The sequence below is a fragment of the Embiotoca jacksoni genome, unplaced genomic scaffold (assembly GCF_022577435.1).
Source record: "Embiotoca jacksoni isolate LCO1_2020_lvr unplaced genomic scaffold, fEmbJac1.0.p SCAF_5, whole genome shotgun sequence".
In the NCBI taxonomy this organism is placed as follows: domain Eukaryota; kingdom Metazoa; phylum Chordata; class Actinopteri; family Embiotocidae; genus Embiotoca; species Embiotoca jacksoni.
In genome coordinates, this window is record NW_027185403.1 from 15,501,702 (window position 1) to 15,520,113 (window position 18,412).

General features: G+C 41.8%; 2 protein-coding genes across 2 annotated transcripts; one reads left to right on the top strand and one right to left on the bottom strand.

Annotated features, from left to right (window-relative positions):
- Positions 1–749: 749 nt before the first annotated feature.
- Positions 750–10,789, top strand: hmmr (hyaluronan-mediated motility receptor (RHAMM)). Its single transcript, XM_069170918.1, has 20 exons — positions 750–825; positions 1,113–1,211; positions 1,311–1,396; positions 1,482–1,559; positions 1,747–1,935; positions 2,563–2,649; positions 2,748–2,859; positions 2,971–3,036; positions 3,281–3,354; positions 3,467–3,537; positions 3,620–3,966; positions 4,057–4,205; positions 4,288–4,523; positions 7,482–7,598; positions 7,722–7,922; positions 8,014–8,739; positions 8,824–8,896; positions 9,783–9,959; positions 10,063–10,225; positions 10,345–10,789. Exons 1-20 carry the CDS (start codon positions 780–782, stop codon positions 10,359–10,361), a joined length of 3,114 nt encoding a protein of 1,037 aa, XP_069027019.1. The 5' UTR covers positions 750–779; the 3' UTR covers positions 10,362–10,789.
- Positions 10,790–11,152: 363 nt separating this feature from the next.
- insb (preproinsulin b) lies at positions 11,153–12,193 on the bottom strand. The gene is made up of 2 exons (XM_069171131.1): positions 12,004–12,193; positions 11,153–11,298 (listed from the first exon to the last, which is right to left on the bottom strand). Exons 1-2 carry the CDS (start codon positions 12,191–12,193, stop codon positions 11,153–11,155), a joined length of 336 nt encoding a protein of 111 aa, XP_069027232.1.
- Between the last annotated feature and the right edge of the window lie 6,219 nt (positions 12,194–18,412).

The window sequence follows — 18,412 nt, forward strand, 5'->3', positions numbered from 1 at the left end:
GGTGCAGTTTTGTGTGTTGGAGGGTTCATTGACAGAACAATGTCATATGAGTTTAAAATCTATGATTACACATACACATTGTTTTAAGACTCATTGTTAAACTCATTTTCTTATAATTCCACAGTTTGGTAAAAAAGTTATTAAAGTGAAAGGAGATAGAGAGGATATTCTCTACCAGAGTTACATACTGGGTCAATTCATAGAGACGGACGGAAACAAAGACCATACACGCTCTCATTCACACCTACGGGCAATTTGTAGAATCACCAATTATCCTGAGATGCATGTTTTTGGACGGTGGGAGGAAGCCGGAGTACCCAGAGACCCACGCAGGCACAGGGAGAACATGAAAACACTTTTAACAAATATAATGTACATATTCTGTGATTTAAAAAAAAAAAAAAAAAAAAAAAAAAAATCATGTAACCTTGATGGGTGCACATAAAAAAAAAAAAAAAATAAAAAAAAAAAAAGATGTGGGGTGTATAAAAAGCATACATACTTTATAATACTACACATATATAAATGTACACATAAAGTGAACTTACTGGAGGGTCTAAATATGAAAATGCGAGACCATATAAGGAAGGACGCGCTGCGTAGCGTCAGCCCGGACTGGATTCCTATTGGCTGTACGTACATAAACGTGCGTATGACGTTTTTTGAAATTTCAGCGGCGGAGCGTTTGTTGTTGTTGTGTATGCGTCTTCAGGAGCTGCGCTGCAGCCTTAGCTATATTGTCAGAAATCAAATTTAGTCACACACACTGGATAACAAAAATGTCCTTTTCAAGAGCGCCTTTGAAGAGGTTCAACGAGCACGCAGGTAAGTGACGTTAAAAAGCTGTGAGCAGCGAGTAGGAAGTTGACGCGTAAGTTATTCAACGGTAAGTAGCTTATGTTAGCTGACGGACGCAGCTAATTGCTGAGCCAACAAGTCACTTTTCGTCAGCGGGGGATGTTTTAGGTTTGCGGAGTTTAATGAAATCCAGTCAAGCAAAGCAAGCTGGCAAATGTAACATTATTTCAACGAAAAAGAAGATAGTCGATTGACGCTGTGGATGCCGATAATCGACATTGCAGCAGCTGACATTGTGTTGTTGTTGGCCGAAGGTTGTGCGCCTCCACCCGGTTCCTATGAAATCAAACCTGATGACTTGAGGGGAGCTGCGTCCTTCGACAGGTCGGATCGGTTCAGACCCGTTAAAGCTGGTGGGTAGATGTGATGTGATGAGTTACAGTGCTGCGAGGACCAGTGTTGTATAAAACATGAAGCTTCATGCCACTTGTATTCACTGTCTGTGTGTCCAGCTGCTGGGACTGCTATGCCACCTCCGTCCCCTTCCAGAGGTGTCCTGGTGTCTCCTGTCCGGAGGTCTCTTTCAGTTGATGGTCTTGTAAGTATACAGGTATTTCAACATAGATGACTGCTAATCCTACAACTGCTTCCACCATAACACCTTGTGTCTTGTTTGAACCTAGGCTGATGGGTCGAGCGTAAAGAAAGAGAGGAATGGCATGACTGTGGAAAGGAAGCAGCAGAAACTCTTGGAGAAAGAGGTACGCCTCATCAGTGTGCTATAGGCTAATCTCGAAAATGCTCTTCTTAGTTGTTTGTAATCAGTGTCTTGAGTCCTTCAATTATAACCATGAACAGCTGGGAAACCAGAAAGTGTTTACATTGTCATTGTACCTTCCTTTGACTGCCTATTGTCAGAGCGATAACTTTCGATTTATGTCTTTCCAGATCCGCTCCCTGGTGCAGCAGCGAGGGGATCAGGGCCGTCGGTTGCTGGTCCTGGAAGAGGAGCTGAACAAGGTGGAAGCCAAGCTGCTGGCTGCAGTCAGGGAGAAGACGGGCCTCGCTGCCAATGTTACCACACTTGAAAGACAGAGAGCCGAGCTCAAGAAAGTCAACGAGTTCCTAAAAAACAAGGTGTGCTTGGTTTTGATGTTTGTATCTAGGCTTCAGTGTATTTAGAAATCAAGTCTATATTCCACCAGAATCAGGTGTGTCTTTGGTAATAGGTTAGGTTAAGTCAGGTAGTTACTTTATTAATCCCCGAGGGGAAATTTTTTCGTTACAGCAGCATACAGAAGTAATAAGATAATAATAGAATAATAAAAAGCAATAAAATAGCAGTAAAAAAAATATTAAATATAAAATGCACAGTATATACAGTACAGTATATATCTATATATATTATACATATATTATATACAAACAATCAAGAAACACAGACAACAGTGTTATTCTTGTGTGATGGATTTTGCCAGAGGTGAGTTATTGTACAGTCTTATTGCGGTCGGCAGGAATGATCTCCTGTATCGGGAATGATCTCCTGTATCGGGAATGATCTCCTGTATCAGGAATGATCTCCTGTATCGGGAATGATCTCCTGTATCGGGAATGATCTCCTGTATCGGGAATGATCTCCTGTATCTGTCCTTGTGACAGCGGAGCTGGAGGAGTCTTTTGGAGAAAGTGCTCCGCTGTCCCTGCAGCAAAACATTTTATGTTTATTAACATTACTGCATAAATATGTGACTTAAAACTTTCTAGGTTTCTGCTGATACCACAAAAAAGAGAATTAATTCTCTCACAATGGAGCTGATGGAGGCCAGGAACAATTTGGATGTTAAAAACAAGGTATGACTATTCCTTCATTGGGTTAAGAGTCTATGAGCACCTTTTGAGCCGCAGTAGATTGTCTTGTGCTTATATATAATGTATGTGTTTGTATCCAGGAGTTAAGTATCCTTCAGGTTAACAGTGAGGGCCAACTAAAGGTGTTAGAAACTGACCTCCAAGCTGCCAGGGTGACTGTCACAGCTTTAAAGGACAGGAACAAAGACTTGGGTAAGATTTATAAGTATATATATATATATATATATATATAGTGTTAACAGGCAGACAAATGTGGTAGTCAGCATGTGTCGTAGAACTAATCAGGGCTTTTACCTTTTATAGAGGAGCTCCATCAAGTGATAAAAACCCAGAACGAAGAGCTGGGGAGTGAAAATGCAAGGCTACACGGTGAGTGCTGCATACGGCCTGCTATTAACTTTACACTCAGTTGGTTGAATTGACTCATGACTCAATCTTAAGCCTCATTCCAAGATTTCTCCCTGCCTGTCTCCTGCACACAAAGATGCACATATGTCCTTACTGTTGCTCATGATATACAAATCACGCCAGCGTTACAGGTAACACTGTTCCCACCTCTGTTTGTTGGTTTGCTTGTGGAAACTATCAACTTTAAATCTGTGTCATTTTCCAGCTGTGATACGGGAGCTACGGGAGGAGATCAAAGTACTGCAGGAATACCTTGATGCAGCCAATGACCAGATCCAGGTATAAACTACAGTATGGCTATAAGATCAAACTTACTAAACAGACTTTTTTCATCTTTTGGGTATACTCTTTGAAAGTCAAAGACATCCTTGATCTATTTGTGTGGTTTTAGGATCTCCGCCTGAAGATTCAAGAGAAGACGGAGGAGGACACTGCTGCTGGTGTTCAAGTGGAGAAAATAAAGTAAGCAAACGCTTCAGGTTTACTCCCAGCGGGTTCTAGCTAAACTGAATGCCACACGCACTCATTTGTCACTTTTCCACAGGCAACTAGAGACTGAACTTGAGCAGCACACTTCTGCACTCGAAAAAAAAGAGGAGGAGGCACACAAATTCCAGCAAGAGCTGCAGGCATCAAAGGATGCCTTATGGGAAATGGAGAAGAAGTTGGAGGATCAAGAGCTAGAGCTTTATTCTTTACAAAAGTCTGCGAGTGACATGAAGGAGCAAATGAAGTTGGCCAACCAAGAAGTTCAAAACTCTCAAGCAATGGTCTGTCAGCAGGAGGCAGAGCTTGTTAGACTCAAGGAGGTGCTCAGGAGAACGGAGAAGGAGCTGGATGAGAGAGTGGCACATCTTGAACAGAGGTGTCTGTTCTCTGAGGAGGAGAGAAGTATGTTCTACTAGATCCAACAAGTCTTTTTTGTTTCAGGTCATATAAAGTTTGTGATGCATGTATGGTGTATGTTTTGTTTGGTTTTAGGTAAGACTCAGGAAGAAGGGCTGAGGAGAGTAGAGGAGCTGAGGGTGGAGCTGAACTCACTGAAGGAGACTAAAAGAGAAGAGAAAATGAGGCAGATCCAGCTGCGGGAAGAACATGCTGCGCTTACCGAGGAACTGACGAAAGAAAAGGTTGCACAAAATGAATTGTCTCAATTTGCTGCAGTTACAGATGTTCAGGATGTTGCTGACGCTTTTTCTGTTTCCATTACAGGCACTTGTGGACTCCCTGTCTGTGCTGGTGGAGCAGGAGAGGGAAGAGTCTGAGCAGCGGCTGAGACAGCTGAAGGAGGAGATGGAGGAGGTGCTGGGAGAGCTGGCTGTCATGGAGGAAGAGGAGCTGAGGAGGCAGGAGGTGGCGGAGGAGAGTCAGGAGGCCGTCCAGAGGCTGCAGGAGGAAAACAAGGAGCTAGAGAGGCAGCTGAGTGAAACTAGGGCACTTTTGGAGAGGTGAGCTATCAAAGGTCAAATGTCTGAGGCTGGACACACCGGCATTAACACGACTCCGGGGTGATCTGATGTGATCACACAACCAGGATGTGTATTATTGTATTTTTCCCTCGGTTGATTTGTTTAACGTCATACTTAAATATCAAAATATTTTTGTTCACACACCATAAAGCTACAATAATGTCGGAGTTACATACTCGTCTCCTTTGTCATCGGTGCTGTGTTCTTCTCAGCCTCAACAATGTAAGGTACTGCCAACTGTCGCAGGAATTTTGTCTTATTTGCTCTCCTTGCTCTTTCAACGGCATAAGTCGCGCATCTCATTTCAAACTGGCTTACAAATAAACGTTACGAATAGAAAACACACAAAAGGCCCACAGCTCTGATCACAGCGTCCTCCGCCACGTTGTTGTTGTTGTTGAAGTTGTGGCGCGCAGAAGTGATGACCCCGGACCAAAAGTCGCTCCATTGACGTCGTGGTACGACATTTCAGAGTTCATATTGACAGTGTAAACTGCAAAAGGCCTTACAACCTATTTGGTTCTGGGGGAAACTCTCTGGTTGGTAGAACTGTTTGGTCTGAAAACACCTATTGAGATCCGATCTATTCAGACCTCTCATGCTTTGTAAAGCATGAACATTGTCTGCCCTGCTGTTTGTAGATACGTCATCAGTGAAAGTTTTTAGATTTGGCATATGGTCCCATTCTGTAAGCAGTGTGAACGCAAACACACGTCCTGGACCACATTGAAGGACCAACTTCGCAACTGACATCCTCTGAATAAGCAGTAGAGATATTGAATGCAGCTCTCGGTGCCTTATTCCTGTGTTCGTATCTGACTCGATGTGTTACCGTCCCGTTACAGCAGGTTTGTTTGTTTCGGGGGGGGGGGGGGGGGGGGGGGGTCTTTTTCCTCCTTTCAAACGGGTATTACACCAGAAGATCTGTGCCAGCTCTTCTTTTATTTTTTATTTTTTTTAAATGTCCTATGTGATTCCAAGCACAGTTGAGCTGTGCAGGAAGCAGGAGGGATTTACCTGCAAACTGGTGGCATCTGTTTAGGGATTTAAAAACATGAGCTGTTTCACCAAAACCTCTATTTTTATTTTATTTATATATATATATATATATATATGTATTATTTTTTATTTCTAGCACACCCTCAAACCTGCTGCAATAGATAAATCCCTGTTGACGTCGTCGGGTCAATTGACAAACTCAAGCGTTCAGACATTTACAAATACGTCAAAAATTTCAAATAATCGGCACATTAAAATGAAGCCACAGTGAGTAAGGATGACTCATTCTGTTAAATGCCGGTGGCTTCGACTCCTCCCTCCTCTTGTTTCTGTACAGGTTCACATGTTTGTTTAACTGTATATTACATGATTTACATGTAGAGCAGTGAAGTGAGATGTAATCACAAGTGGTCACTCAAGAGGCATGCGGAGATGCTCGTTAATGCCAGGTGTGTCCATCCCCTTTGAAGATTGAGTCATCCATCGGCCTTTGATATTTTTCTGGCCCCGACTGAATTACTGTGATACTATCTACTATTGAAAGTGCCTCATCATTCGGTACCAAACTTGGATATCTAAGGCTGCATCCAAACTATTCTGGCTACCATCTGTGAGGTGTTTAAGGATCATTGGTCAAATGTAACATCTTCTGATCATTTACATGTGTGGCATTTAGGACGCATTTCTAAATTCTAGTTACAGAAAATAACCTGGGTTACACTCTCCCCCTCTAAACTGCATGGAAACTAAAGATTTGTGCAGTCATGTGATTTTTGTTTTCATAAAATGAATTTTTATTAAATAGGTGATTAAAAAAAAGTATTTTTCATTAACTGGTTTTGAAGTCAAGATAACTACCCAGCCCTCGTCATCCATGTCATGTTGTTAATGTTCTTCAAAGGTAACAGGATTTTTTTTTTTTTTTTAGGTTACTGATGATATTTTACAAATATTTATGACTATATATCTTCAGTCCTGAAGCCTTGCAGCCATTCTCAGATTAAATAACTTCCCACTGTACTGGCAAAACAACACCTTTTTTTGGATTTGTCCTCGCTGCCCTCGAGTTACTGTTTAGGTCCACAGGCATCTGGCAGCATGTCCCAGCATACACCAAACACAGTGTAGAGAAAAGTAATTGCGCTCGGCAGTCCATCACGGGTATGTTGCAGGCACTGGGTCACTGTCTATCTCTGTTTATGGCCAATTTAAAGTTTGTAAGACACCTCACTACTTCATCCTCTGTATGTAAGGCCAACAGGGCCCATGGAGAGGAACATGTTCTCTGCATTTATTACACAGACTGACAGTTCACAAATTTTGTTGAGTTTCATGCCACTATTTTCTGATGAAGGCAATTTTGTTTCTGTTTACTTTACAACCAAGGCTCCAACTAATGATTAAGTCATTGTCTTTTTATCTGTCAATTATTGTCTGCATTCCTCAATTCATTGTTCATTTGTAGTTGTGTTGTTATTTGGTTAAAATAGTGCGCCACGTCCATCACTGTTTGGTCCAACCAACAATCCAAAGATATTAATTTTGCAATCCTATGTGAGAAACAAAGAGACAAATTGTCATATTTGAGAAGGTCGGATGAAGGTCATGTTTGGTACTTTTGTTTGTAAAGTAATTTAGATTATTTATTAGCTGCCAACATTGTTGCAGATTAATCTCTCTCCTGTTTGATTAATCCGGCAGTTGTTTCAGGTCTAAGGTGTTGTTGAAGCTCTGTTGTGCACTTCACTGTCAATGGAACACTACGAATTTGTATGGATGTTTACCCGACTAATACTTCAGAAATCGGAGAGGATACAAAATATAGAAAATTTATGATGGTGCTGTCAATCCTTTGACACAAGCAAATTATTTATTTTAGGACTGTAAAGCAATGATAGCAATTTTAACACATCCAATCTGTGTGCTTGTCATTTCTAGGAAGAGCAATGATGTGACAGCTTTGAAAGAGGAACATTTAGCTGCTGTGAGAGAGCTCCAAGAGGCATGCACAAACTCACTGAGCAAGATGGGAGATATTGTCACTGAGCTGGAAAGGTGAGCGCTTGGATGTCAGTATTTCTTGATGTATTTCTTGAAAGGCAGTTTGATTCGTGTTGGCTTTAAAATAAAAATTCTGTCGGCGCGTGAGCTTCACAGAGTGCTTGTCTTACTTTTCAGCACCAAAGAGGCTCTAAAGGGAGCTGAGGGGAGACGGAGCAACCTGGAAGCAAAGGTGGACATAGTGACCCAGCAAGTAAAGGAGGAGATGGATAAACTGGTCAAACAGAAAGAGGACGAGATCAGGAGAGTGAGGGAGGAATTAGAGGAGCACCAGGGGAGACAGTTAGCTGAAGCCAAAGCCAGGGAGGAGAATTCAAGGTATGCTTAAAATTCACCATTGGTCTGTGTTGAAATAATTTTCATTGCTCTATTTTATTTATATTCTCTTTTTTTCCCCTTGACTTGGTAGAGTGTTGCTGGAGGCCCAGACTCTTCTCACACAAAAAGATGAGGAGTTGAAGGGCACAGAGGCAGGCCACGCCGCTCAAATCAGTCAGCTACAGCAGGAGCTGCAGCTGCAGACAAAAGAGAAAGAAAAGGCACTGGGACTACTCGAGGAACAGACGGGTCCGATTTTAGCTCGACTCCAAGATGAGAGGGAAAAAGCCCAGGAACTGTTGGAGGAGGTCAACCAGGAAATAAAGGAAATAATGGAGCAGCTCCAACAAGAAAGAGAGGCGAGAGTTAAAATTCAGACGGCCCTTCAGGAGGAAAAAGGAGTGTTAGAGGCCGAAAGGAAAGACCACCAGCAGGTCAGGTCAGAGGTGATCAGCCTAAAGGAGGAGCTCGAGAGAGAAGACGAGAAAAGGAAGAGTCTGCTGTCTCAAGTGGAACTCAAAGACCAGTCCAGGAGTGCTCTTGAAAGTCAACTAAGCACGGCCGAGCAGGACAGAAATGTGCTTCAGTCTCGCCTCAATGAGCTCGAGCAAGAGGGTGCGAGCTTCCAGGCCCAATTAGATCTTGTGGAGGAGAAGACGCGGGCTCTGCAGCAGCAGTTGGAAGAACACCGGCAAGACAAAGGAGCTATGAAAGAACAGGTAGAAGTGCTGACTCAGGAGAAGGTTACACTACAGTGGGAGATGGAGGAGCAGCGACGGGAGCTCCAAAGACAAATAAATGAAGCACAAGAGAACAGGTGAGATTTGTGTGCGATCTGGAGATTTTTTTTTGTCTTTTTTCACAATTTGGTGATTTTATCGTATAATTTCTTTCTTTGAAGCTCCCCAAGATCAGAGACGGAGCTCTGGAGGAAACAATATGAGGAGCTGTTTGCAAAAGTTCGCCCATTTCAGGTCAGTCATGTTCACATATGAAATCTCCAGAATAGCCCAGAACTGCTTTCATTAAAGCTGCACTAATCAATTTTCTTATGTTAATGGGAAATGTGCTAATACCGATGAACCAACAGATACTTTTCCCCTATCTGTACTATTCAGCTCTGCTTTGTGAAGTGTCTTGGAGCTCATTGTTTTGGTTTTCAGGTCTTCATCAATCTTGTTTTGAGCCCCACAGCTCTGATAAATCCGCTTTACACAACCTGCCTGGCATCAAATGGCTGGCTGACAGTTAGAGACCCAGTAGTAAAAAAAACAGTGCAGATGTTACCCTCAAATGTTTCTGGAGAATATAGACTTAATCAGGTGGCCAGAAACTACTTAAATGAAGGCTAATGTTACCAACACCTTCATCATATTCATAATATGTTGACTGTGTTTCTTGGTTTGTTTGTATATAATATATATAGATATATAATGTACTGTATATACTGTGCATTTTATATTTTATATTTTTTACTGCTATTTACTGCTATTTTATTGCTTTTCTATTATTCTATTCTATTCTATTCTATTATTTTATTCTATTATTTCTATTATTATCTTATTGCTTCTGTATGCTGCTGTAGCGAAAAAATTTCCCCTCGGGGATTAATACAGTAAATACCTACCTACCTACCTAGGTCAACAATGTGTCAGTGTTGTGTTCACAGCTTCAATGTTCACTGTTCAGTGTTCAATCCATGCTAGTTGAAGTCAAACTAAACGGGTGAATTAAAAGCTTCTTAATGTTTACGTCGGTGTGTGTGTGTGTGTGTGTGTGTGTGTGTGTGTGTGTGTGTGTGTGTGTGTGTGTGTGTGTGTGTGTGTGTGTGTGTGTGTGTGTGTGTGTGTGTCCCCGCAGGAACAACTCAATGCGTTTGCAGCAGAGCGAAATGTACTGCTTAACGAGAATGGGGCGAACCAGGAGGAATTAAACAAATTAGCTGACGCTTACGCTCGTCTCCTGGGACACCAGAACCAGAAGCAGAAGATTAAACACGTGACGAAGCTGAAAGATGAGAACATCTCCCTGAGACAGGTGAAATGTGAGAGCAGCGCTGTCTGCTTTCTAAAACACATTTTTGGTCTCTAGCTCATGAGCGTGGATTTCATCCCCCTTCCCTTTGTGTGTGTCTGTGTAGGAGGTGTCTAAGCTTCGCTCCCAGGTGAGCCGGCAGAAGAGCGATCTGGAGCAGCTGAAGTCAAAGCTTCCTGGCACTCCTCGCCGCAGGTTTGACCCCAGAAAAGCTTTCCAACACGACAAGGAGAACAGGCAAACTGAAACCACCGAACCTCTTAAAGAAGGTGAGCACTAACCCGACTTTGCAATACAACACCTTGAATCTATACACATTCCACGACTTTGAAGAAATAATAAGAATTTAACATTTAAAAAAAAAAATTCTGATTCTGTGTTTTGTTAGGAAGCCATTATTTCTAGTGGAGCTTCTTCTAATGGACAAGATCTGAGAGCTAATGGGCCAACTAATATCACTTGAGGTTTGGTGTGTTTGGTGATGTTTTATCAGTTCGTGTAAACTTTATTCATGCTGGTGTTTTACAGCCTTTAGGTCAAATTGTGACATAGATCCTATGAGGACTAACTATCTGCTTTGATTTTAAAAAGAAATGTTAGGAGCAAATGTGTGTTTACAGGAGCAGTGTTTAAAAATAACGAAGAAGTGGATGGATGCATAGATTGTAGTGGAAGACGAAATTTATTAAATTAATTTAGAATTTTGGTCCTTGTAACCTCTTTAGCAGTTTTTAAGGGTAGCAGGACCAGTAACTTTTTAACGTGGGATAGCTCTTTCTAAATCTTTCTTCTTTTGTAAATAAAGACAGATTAAATCATCTTTTTAAACAGAAGTGTTACTGAGGTTTAATCATTTCCTCCAGTGTAAAAGCGCTGTGCACAGAGCCTCTTTTCAGACCATGTCTGTCATCAGCCAGTAGAGAGCACTCTAAGACTGCAGCCACAGGTTGAAGCAGAGCAAAAAGCCTGCCGCAACCCACATTTCATCCACACACACACATACCGGCTACAAAGAACACAAATTCACATACTTGCAGAGAGGAGCCTTGGGTTATGGGTCATGAAGCTTTATTTCCTTCAGTTGATAAGACATATCCAGCAAGTATCGGGTCAGAAATGGACTTCGGGACCTTCTTTTTTGTATTATTTATTTATTTTTTACAAGCTATGAGTGGTGCTAGTCATGGAGTGGCGAGTCAGTCGCAGTAGCCCTCCAGGTGGTAAATGCTGCACGGCTTGTGGCAGCACTGCTCCACGATGCCTCTCTTCACCTTGGGCTCATTACGGCCAGACAGAGCCCTCCACAGCCGCTGCTCCTGTCTGGCCCTTTTAGACCGGAACCCTTTGAAGTGAAGAAAGTTTCCATAGCCCCATGTTAAATCCTGCCACTGCTGTGCAAACCTAAAAAAAAATACCATTTACTTTTCACACTTAATGCAGACTTAATGGCTAGTTAATCTGATCTCCCCAATCCATTTAGTCTCGTTAGTCTCTACATCAAGAGGAGATATGGTGGAGCTCCAGCAGAGGCATATCGTAGCTTACTTACACCCCTAATGTTAACTTCAAAATATCAACAGATTGTTTGAGGTGGAAGATCCAAATAATGCGTGTTGGGAACAACATAATGAGGAATTTGGGGATTTCACAAGACTTGTGATGCATGGATTTGTCACATCGTAGATGTTGAAGGCAACAATATGGAGCCAAAACCCTGGCCACAGCACTGAAATCAAAAGAGGCTGGGGAGAGGCTACGCACACTAATGATGGCTCGGACAAAGACGTAGATTTAGTTCAGTAAAGTTTTCGGCTTGGTGTCCCAAAACATTCTTCCTCCAGCCAGCATCTAATTTGGCATTTTCATTGGACTGAGTCTGGACTTTGAACAGGGTGGACAGAGACTGAAGTCACAAAGCCAGACTGGGGTCTCGGGGCGATGCCATACTGTTCCTCTCTGAACTCCCACCATCGAGAGGATGGTTAAACATATGTTACACAAATCAAACAAAAAGTCCAAAGCGTTTCCAGAGTTGAAGCGGTCTTACCCAGCAGATGTTCCAGATCCCGCTTGTGGTGTCGGTTTGTATTGTAGAAAAATCCCCGTTCGCCACATACAAAGTAGAGGGCGTCCACCAGGTGGGAGCCGCACAGGTGCTGGACGGGGGCCAAGGACCCCCCCGGGGAGCAGAGCGCCAGCAGCAACAGCACTGACACCATCCATGGTACCCTGGCCATGGGAGGGAGACCGCTTGGACAGAGCACAAAAGCGAAAGCTTCACGCATAAAATAGCACCCATCAGATCGAATTTTCATCGTTGGGTTTCAAAGACAAAGTGTAAAACTGAATCCACCCATCAATACTTAATGCCATCATGAAAGTTGGAGGATGATGTGATGTTGAAATGTGATCAGACCTCTCTTGATGGCACTCTGGCATTACAAAACCACTTTCTTTCAATAACTTTTAGTTACTTTGATACTTTGCTACGTTTTTGTGAGATTCCATCAGATAGCTGCAAGCCGAGTATAATAGCACAGAGGCAACATGGAAGGCACGCAGAGATACCCCTACTCTAAAATAAGGGCTTTGAAGTAAGCAGAAAACTGAATAATTAATTTTTCCATTGGAAATCAAAGGGCAGGATGAAACGCCACAGTGGAACAAGGTCTGCAGGAGAGTCAATGCTTGACATTTGTCTCGAATCTACCAAATTAGCACAAGCCAAAGCAGACTATTACAGACAACTGACGAACGGCAAGATTAAGAAAAGTTATAAATTACGTTTTAATGACCAGAGTGGTCTTCATGATGTTCTTCAGGAAGGGGGGGGGGGGTTGATGTGGTAATAAGGCTTCATATGATGATAATGATGTTACCAAAAGAGCAGTTTTCAAGTTCGCATTAAACTCAGAACTTTATTTTCATGCTTCATACTTAATATTTGCAAACAGAATTTTTCTCGATCAGCCATCCAAAGTTATGTTTAATGTCGTTCCTACACAGCACCTTTTGAAGTAAATAGAAAATTGATTTTTATTTTGATTCCCTTTGCTTCACTTTTATCCCCTGCTGAGCCTTATTTTATAACGGCACCATCTAAACTAGAAATAATCCCAATTTCCCAGAATCACCACTGTGAATACAATCAGTGTGTCCCCAATGTCAGTCCCCACCTTGTTGTCCAGCTCAGTAGTTCTAGTGCTCAAGAGTGGGAATGATTTGTCCAGCAGTACAGAACTGTTAGTGTTATTAGTTAAATCCCATTGTGATGGATGTTCTCCCAGGTTTAAAGTTCAGCTCCTGTTTCAAGGTGAAAAACATATTTAGCAGTCATTTAGAAACTATATAGACCTTTTGTGGACATCTTGCACTGTACGGCAGATTATTGGACTGAAGATGAATCATTTTAACTGTGTCTTTAACAATGCACCTGTGCCAGGCATTACAACATTGGCAGAGCGCTCTGTCGAGCCCCGCCACTCTTCTATCCCTCTTGGCTGTGTGCCAGGCTCCTTGGCAAAGTAGATTAGTTGAATTATAGATCCTGGCCATGCTACACTTTATTTTCATCCTGGTTATTATACACATAAATTTTAACAGTTAAAAGACTGAGTGAATATAGGGAAAGTTTCTTACCTGCGTTTCAGGCCTGTGTGCAGCGGAGCAGCTGGTGCTTACAGATGAAAAGGGCCGAGGCCTGTAGGGCTATACAGGTACAGAGAACATCTCCACTTGGCTACCTTTTCCCTTTTATAACCACCCTCCACCTGGCCTTTGTCAGCCTCAGCGGAAAACGCTAAGGTCCTCTCATTAACACCCTGCACCGTAAGCATGCTGATCTGTTCTTGAGTGGCACTAAGTCATTTAAGTGAGTGTGGACCAATAGCACTGGGATAAAGTTGAGATGGCAGTCAGCCACAGTGATACCCAGTTCAACACCTGCTGTGTGGAGGCCTTACTGGCACCGTTCACGGGCTGACAGACACCTATGTCACGTTCTGATCACGTAGTATAAATTAGAGGACTTCCCAGCTAATCACTGACCACTAGTGGTGTGTTTAAGGCACCGTCTACTCCTGAGACTAAGAAGTTAAGACGTTTATTTATTGCATAGGTTTGGACTCGTCTCACATGTAGCAGATGTTTTTTTTTTTGTTGTTTTTTTTTTATCATGCAACTACGAGGGTAAACCAGATTATATGAGGTGACACACTGTAAATGTATATCAAATGATGACTTCATTGTCAGGTCCTGGAGATGCAGCACAACTATGTAGTATCACCCCTTTGTCATTGTAATTTATTTAAACGTTACCCACATGACTTCTAGATAAATATCTAGGTAAATTAAATTTTACTTTATCTATTGGGCATAAACATATTTCCTACTTATTTCTTGTTTTTATATTTTACCATAAAACTTTGAAGTGTTTTTTTGTTCAAGGCTAGTCGAGTCTAGAAATAACAATCAAAGTAAAAATATTTACAGCCTTAAATTTAAAGTTAAAACCTCCTATCTTGTCAAATCATTCTTTATTTATCAGGTTCCCAGAACGGCCTGTAAATAATTGTGCAAGGGGGATTTTTTTTTTTAAAGACTACCAAATATCTAAGCCCTTCACTTTAGCTCTAACATAGACCGTATAACATCATATTTGTTTATCTTGTTAAATAGGCTGATATTTCCTCCATTTGCGTCTTTGGCCAAAAATGCACAGCTGTATGAGAAGCTGAGGTCACTTAACTATTTATTCGCCTGCATTTTCTGAGCCAAAATGTTTGTTAGAAATTATTGGTCAGCATAACACACTAATTGGTTTATATCTGTCATACAAAGCCATTTCTGCACCTTCCTGCAAAAACAGAAATTATTGCCTCAGCCCACGTTTTCATGGAGAGTCTGATAAAGCATGAAAGTATAATGACTTGCAAAAGCCGCTTGGATAATTACCTCAAAAATGTGTGTGTATTATTCCAGAAATAAATAGTTTGTATGTCTTCAGTATTAAACATCATCTGTCATCTTTTTTCGGGGCATAAACATTTAAGTGGGCATGGACATGACAGTATCTCCTATATAGAGCCTGTACATCTACATCTTTCTCTTCGGGGTTAATTCTCCAGATTGAATTATCCATGTTCACGAATATCTGCTGATCTAGCTGGAAATCCGTGGTCCTCTATGTATGACTTGTAGATTGATATTTGTGTGCTGCTTCTGCATGTCTCTCCCCTCTTTGTACTACAAGTGTCTCGTGGGCCGTGCTCCATTTGATATGTACAGTATATAACACTTTGGTAAAAGCATGAGCTTCATAGAGAGCTCGGCCTTTTCTACATATTTCTTCATACTGAGATTAAAATGTAATCCATCCCAGACATAAAACTACAATATGAAAAACTCTGAAATATCAACGACGATCCGACATCAGCAGAAATGTTTGATCTGAGAGAGCTCCCATCAGTGTTTGTATTTCTGATGAAGCTGCTTGTCTGTACAAATCTGATCAAGTCAAGTTGGGAAAATCTGACGTTGGTAATCAGTTTGGACCCTGAAGCAGCACGTGTTCAATTTAGATTTAGTTTTTGTTTTGATTATTTCTAGTGCAAAGGAGCTACATGTCGCTTTTCTCTTTTGGATCTCCGAGGGAGTCGACGCTACTTATGGAAATGATAAAAACACAACAATGACTGAAGTCAAGGAAAGCAGATTTGAAAACCATTCACATAGTAGAATTATTTTGATGTGAATGCCTTTTTACAGCATAAAGTTATTTTCATTCCGACAGGCTCTCATAAATTTTGCTTCCTCTTGACCATTGATTCAGTTATTGGTATCTCTGGGTACTTTCTGTGGTAAAGTGAGAGGGAAACAAACCAGAAAGCCAGTGCCAGAAAATGTTCCCAGAAGTGCCAGAGCCTAATTAACCCAAAGTTCAACTTGTTCATTTATTTTCCACAAAGGAAATAAAAGCTGTTTCTCGTAAGTAGACGGAGTAGAAATCTTGTAAATGTTTTGCATTTTCAATGTGTAATATAATTTGTTCTCCCTGACATTATCTAGTATTTTTTTTTTTTTTTTTTTTTTTTTTTTTAAGGAACACCACATTAGTTCTGGTTTGTTAAACAAATTTTTGCAGAAATAATTTGCAGCAGATTCTTACAAAGGAAATATTATAACTAAATGACAGTAGAAAGAAGGCAGGTCTTTCAAAATGCATCTAATGAAAGGGGGTCTTTGGAGGAATGATAAAAGAAAAAGGTGGGAAGGAAGTTATCCAGCACCAGGGCACTGTGATTTGAGAAGGTGTTAAGTGTAGAACCAGGAAAGGTCCAACTTTGCCACGCTTTGAAACTCTTCCCCCGAGGGAGAGGAGCAAAGCAGCGAAGAGCTGCGAACAACAGGCACATCCTCTCCGCCCCGGTTGCAGGGCTGCTTCAAACATGCACATCAAATAGCAGAGGACGAGCAGACACCCTAGACATGCAGAGACAGACAGAAGTTGGGTGGAAAGTCGGCTGGGTCCCTAAGGTGCACAGTTGCGTAACACCTCTTCTCTTCTGCTGCTTTTGAGGAGATAAAAGGGAGCGAGGAGTTCAGCCGTGTGAGATGTTGTTAATCTGCTCTGATAGCGAGCCTTTTTACTCCCATAATTATCCCCGACTTTCTGAGGATAGAAACCGAAGAGACTTAGAACATCAAAAAAATCATTGACTGACGCAGCAGACAACAGAAACAGCTTGGATCGTTATGTTTTTATGTGAGAGTCTGAACTGAAAAGAAGGCAGAAGTAATGAGACACATTTCCATAAGTCAACTTTGAGAAGTGGATACTGATACAAAGGCTCCATCTGTGCTTAGATGGAGCAAATCTTTGAATATGGAGCTGAAAAATAGGAAAAATCTAAAAAGTGTCAAAATAAGTTGAAAACTTCTTATTTTTTATTGTGAATCTTTGGCAAGGACAAACAGTTTGGATGGTGGCAGGTCAGGCTCCCCTGTCATATGTGAACATTGTGTCATGCATGTGTGTGCATACACACCAAAAGACAGACTGGACACGTCCTCCTGTTCCAGACACTGCCCTCCATGTGTGTCACGGCCTTCTGGCTCAGATCCATGACAGAAAGCTGCGGAGTTTCAGAAAATCGCTGGTGTGTGTGTTTGTGCGTGCGTGTGTGTGTGTGTGTGTGTGTGTGTGTGAGAGAGAGAGACTGTGAGTGAAAGGGAGAGGGCTGCCCTGGTGTCTGCACTCTCCTGTCCTGCCAGTGACAGTCACTAATACAGTACTAACCTCTGTCATGACCTATATGCTGTGTCACCTCTGTCCAGACCCTTACCGAACACACACTGGAATTATAAGGAGATTCATTCCTCTTCATTATCAAAGACATTTTTGAAAAACTGTACTTGAATCAACACACACAGACAGCTTTAGCAGATTAGAATTAGAAGCTGACAGGATGGGTTGGGGAGCATGGCTTGGTAAGAGCATGATTTGACAGCTGAGAAAATGACTACATGTTATAAATGTGACAAGTCCCCAAGAGAGAGGTGAGGCAGGACAGCATGATGGCCAGTTTGATTTTCATCCCAGAAAATAGATTTTTATTTAAACCCACATGTGACCGGCCTTTTCAAGTTGAGCTCTGCCACAAGACAAGAGAATTTCATTTAGAAGTGGCATTTTTTGGACTTCTCCGTTTGATGGATTGATATGAGAGCTCCTTGCTTCCTCTCTGAAGGGATTTCTATTTTCTCGCTACATCTGAAGGGAAAAGGATGTTTGAATTGTGACCTTCCACACTGTATTATCCCCTCAATGCACCAATAAGATGTCGTATCAGCTTGAAATGTGCTTGATCGCTTCCATTTCTCACCAAAACAGGGTGAGAGGCTTTAGCTTGTGACGGAATACAGTCTTTATCTTGTTGATGTTGACAGCAGTCGAGTTCAGCTTTACTGTTGCATCCGTCTTAAGACCAACTCTCGACAGCCATGCTAGTAACTGTGGAAAACTGGAATTGCACACAGTTCGGCTTTGAGCTAAATGCTAACATCGCTGATGCTCGCAATGAGAATGCCAACATGCTACTGTTAAGCAAGTAGCTAATTTGAGGGGGGGCACCTCCTTACTGTTGGTAAATGCATCCCGCCTCGTTAACCTGCCGCCGCAGAGGGAGTGCATATTCACTGAATATTTAGTCTACTCTGCCTTCACTCATTGATCCTTTATCTCCCTGAGGTTTGTGCCAGTTAGAATCTATAATGGAAATATATGCCTCCTGATAAATCACATTGTATTGATGAATGCTCCCATTAACCCCCCTCTCCCGCCCCCCCCTGTTCGAAATAACAAATCACCTACTAGGTAGTCTAATTGCCATGTTAGGGTGGTAGCATGCCGACATTTGCCCTTGAGAATAAAACAGAATGTGCACTTGAAACTCATG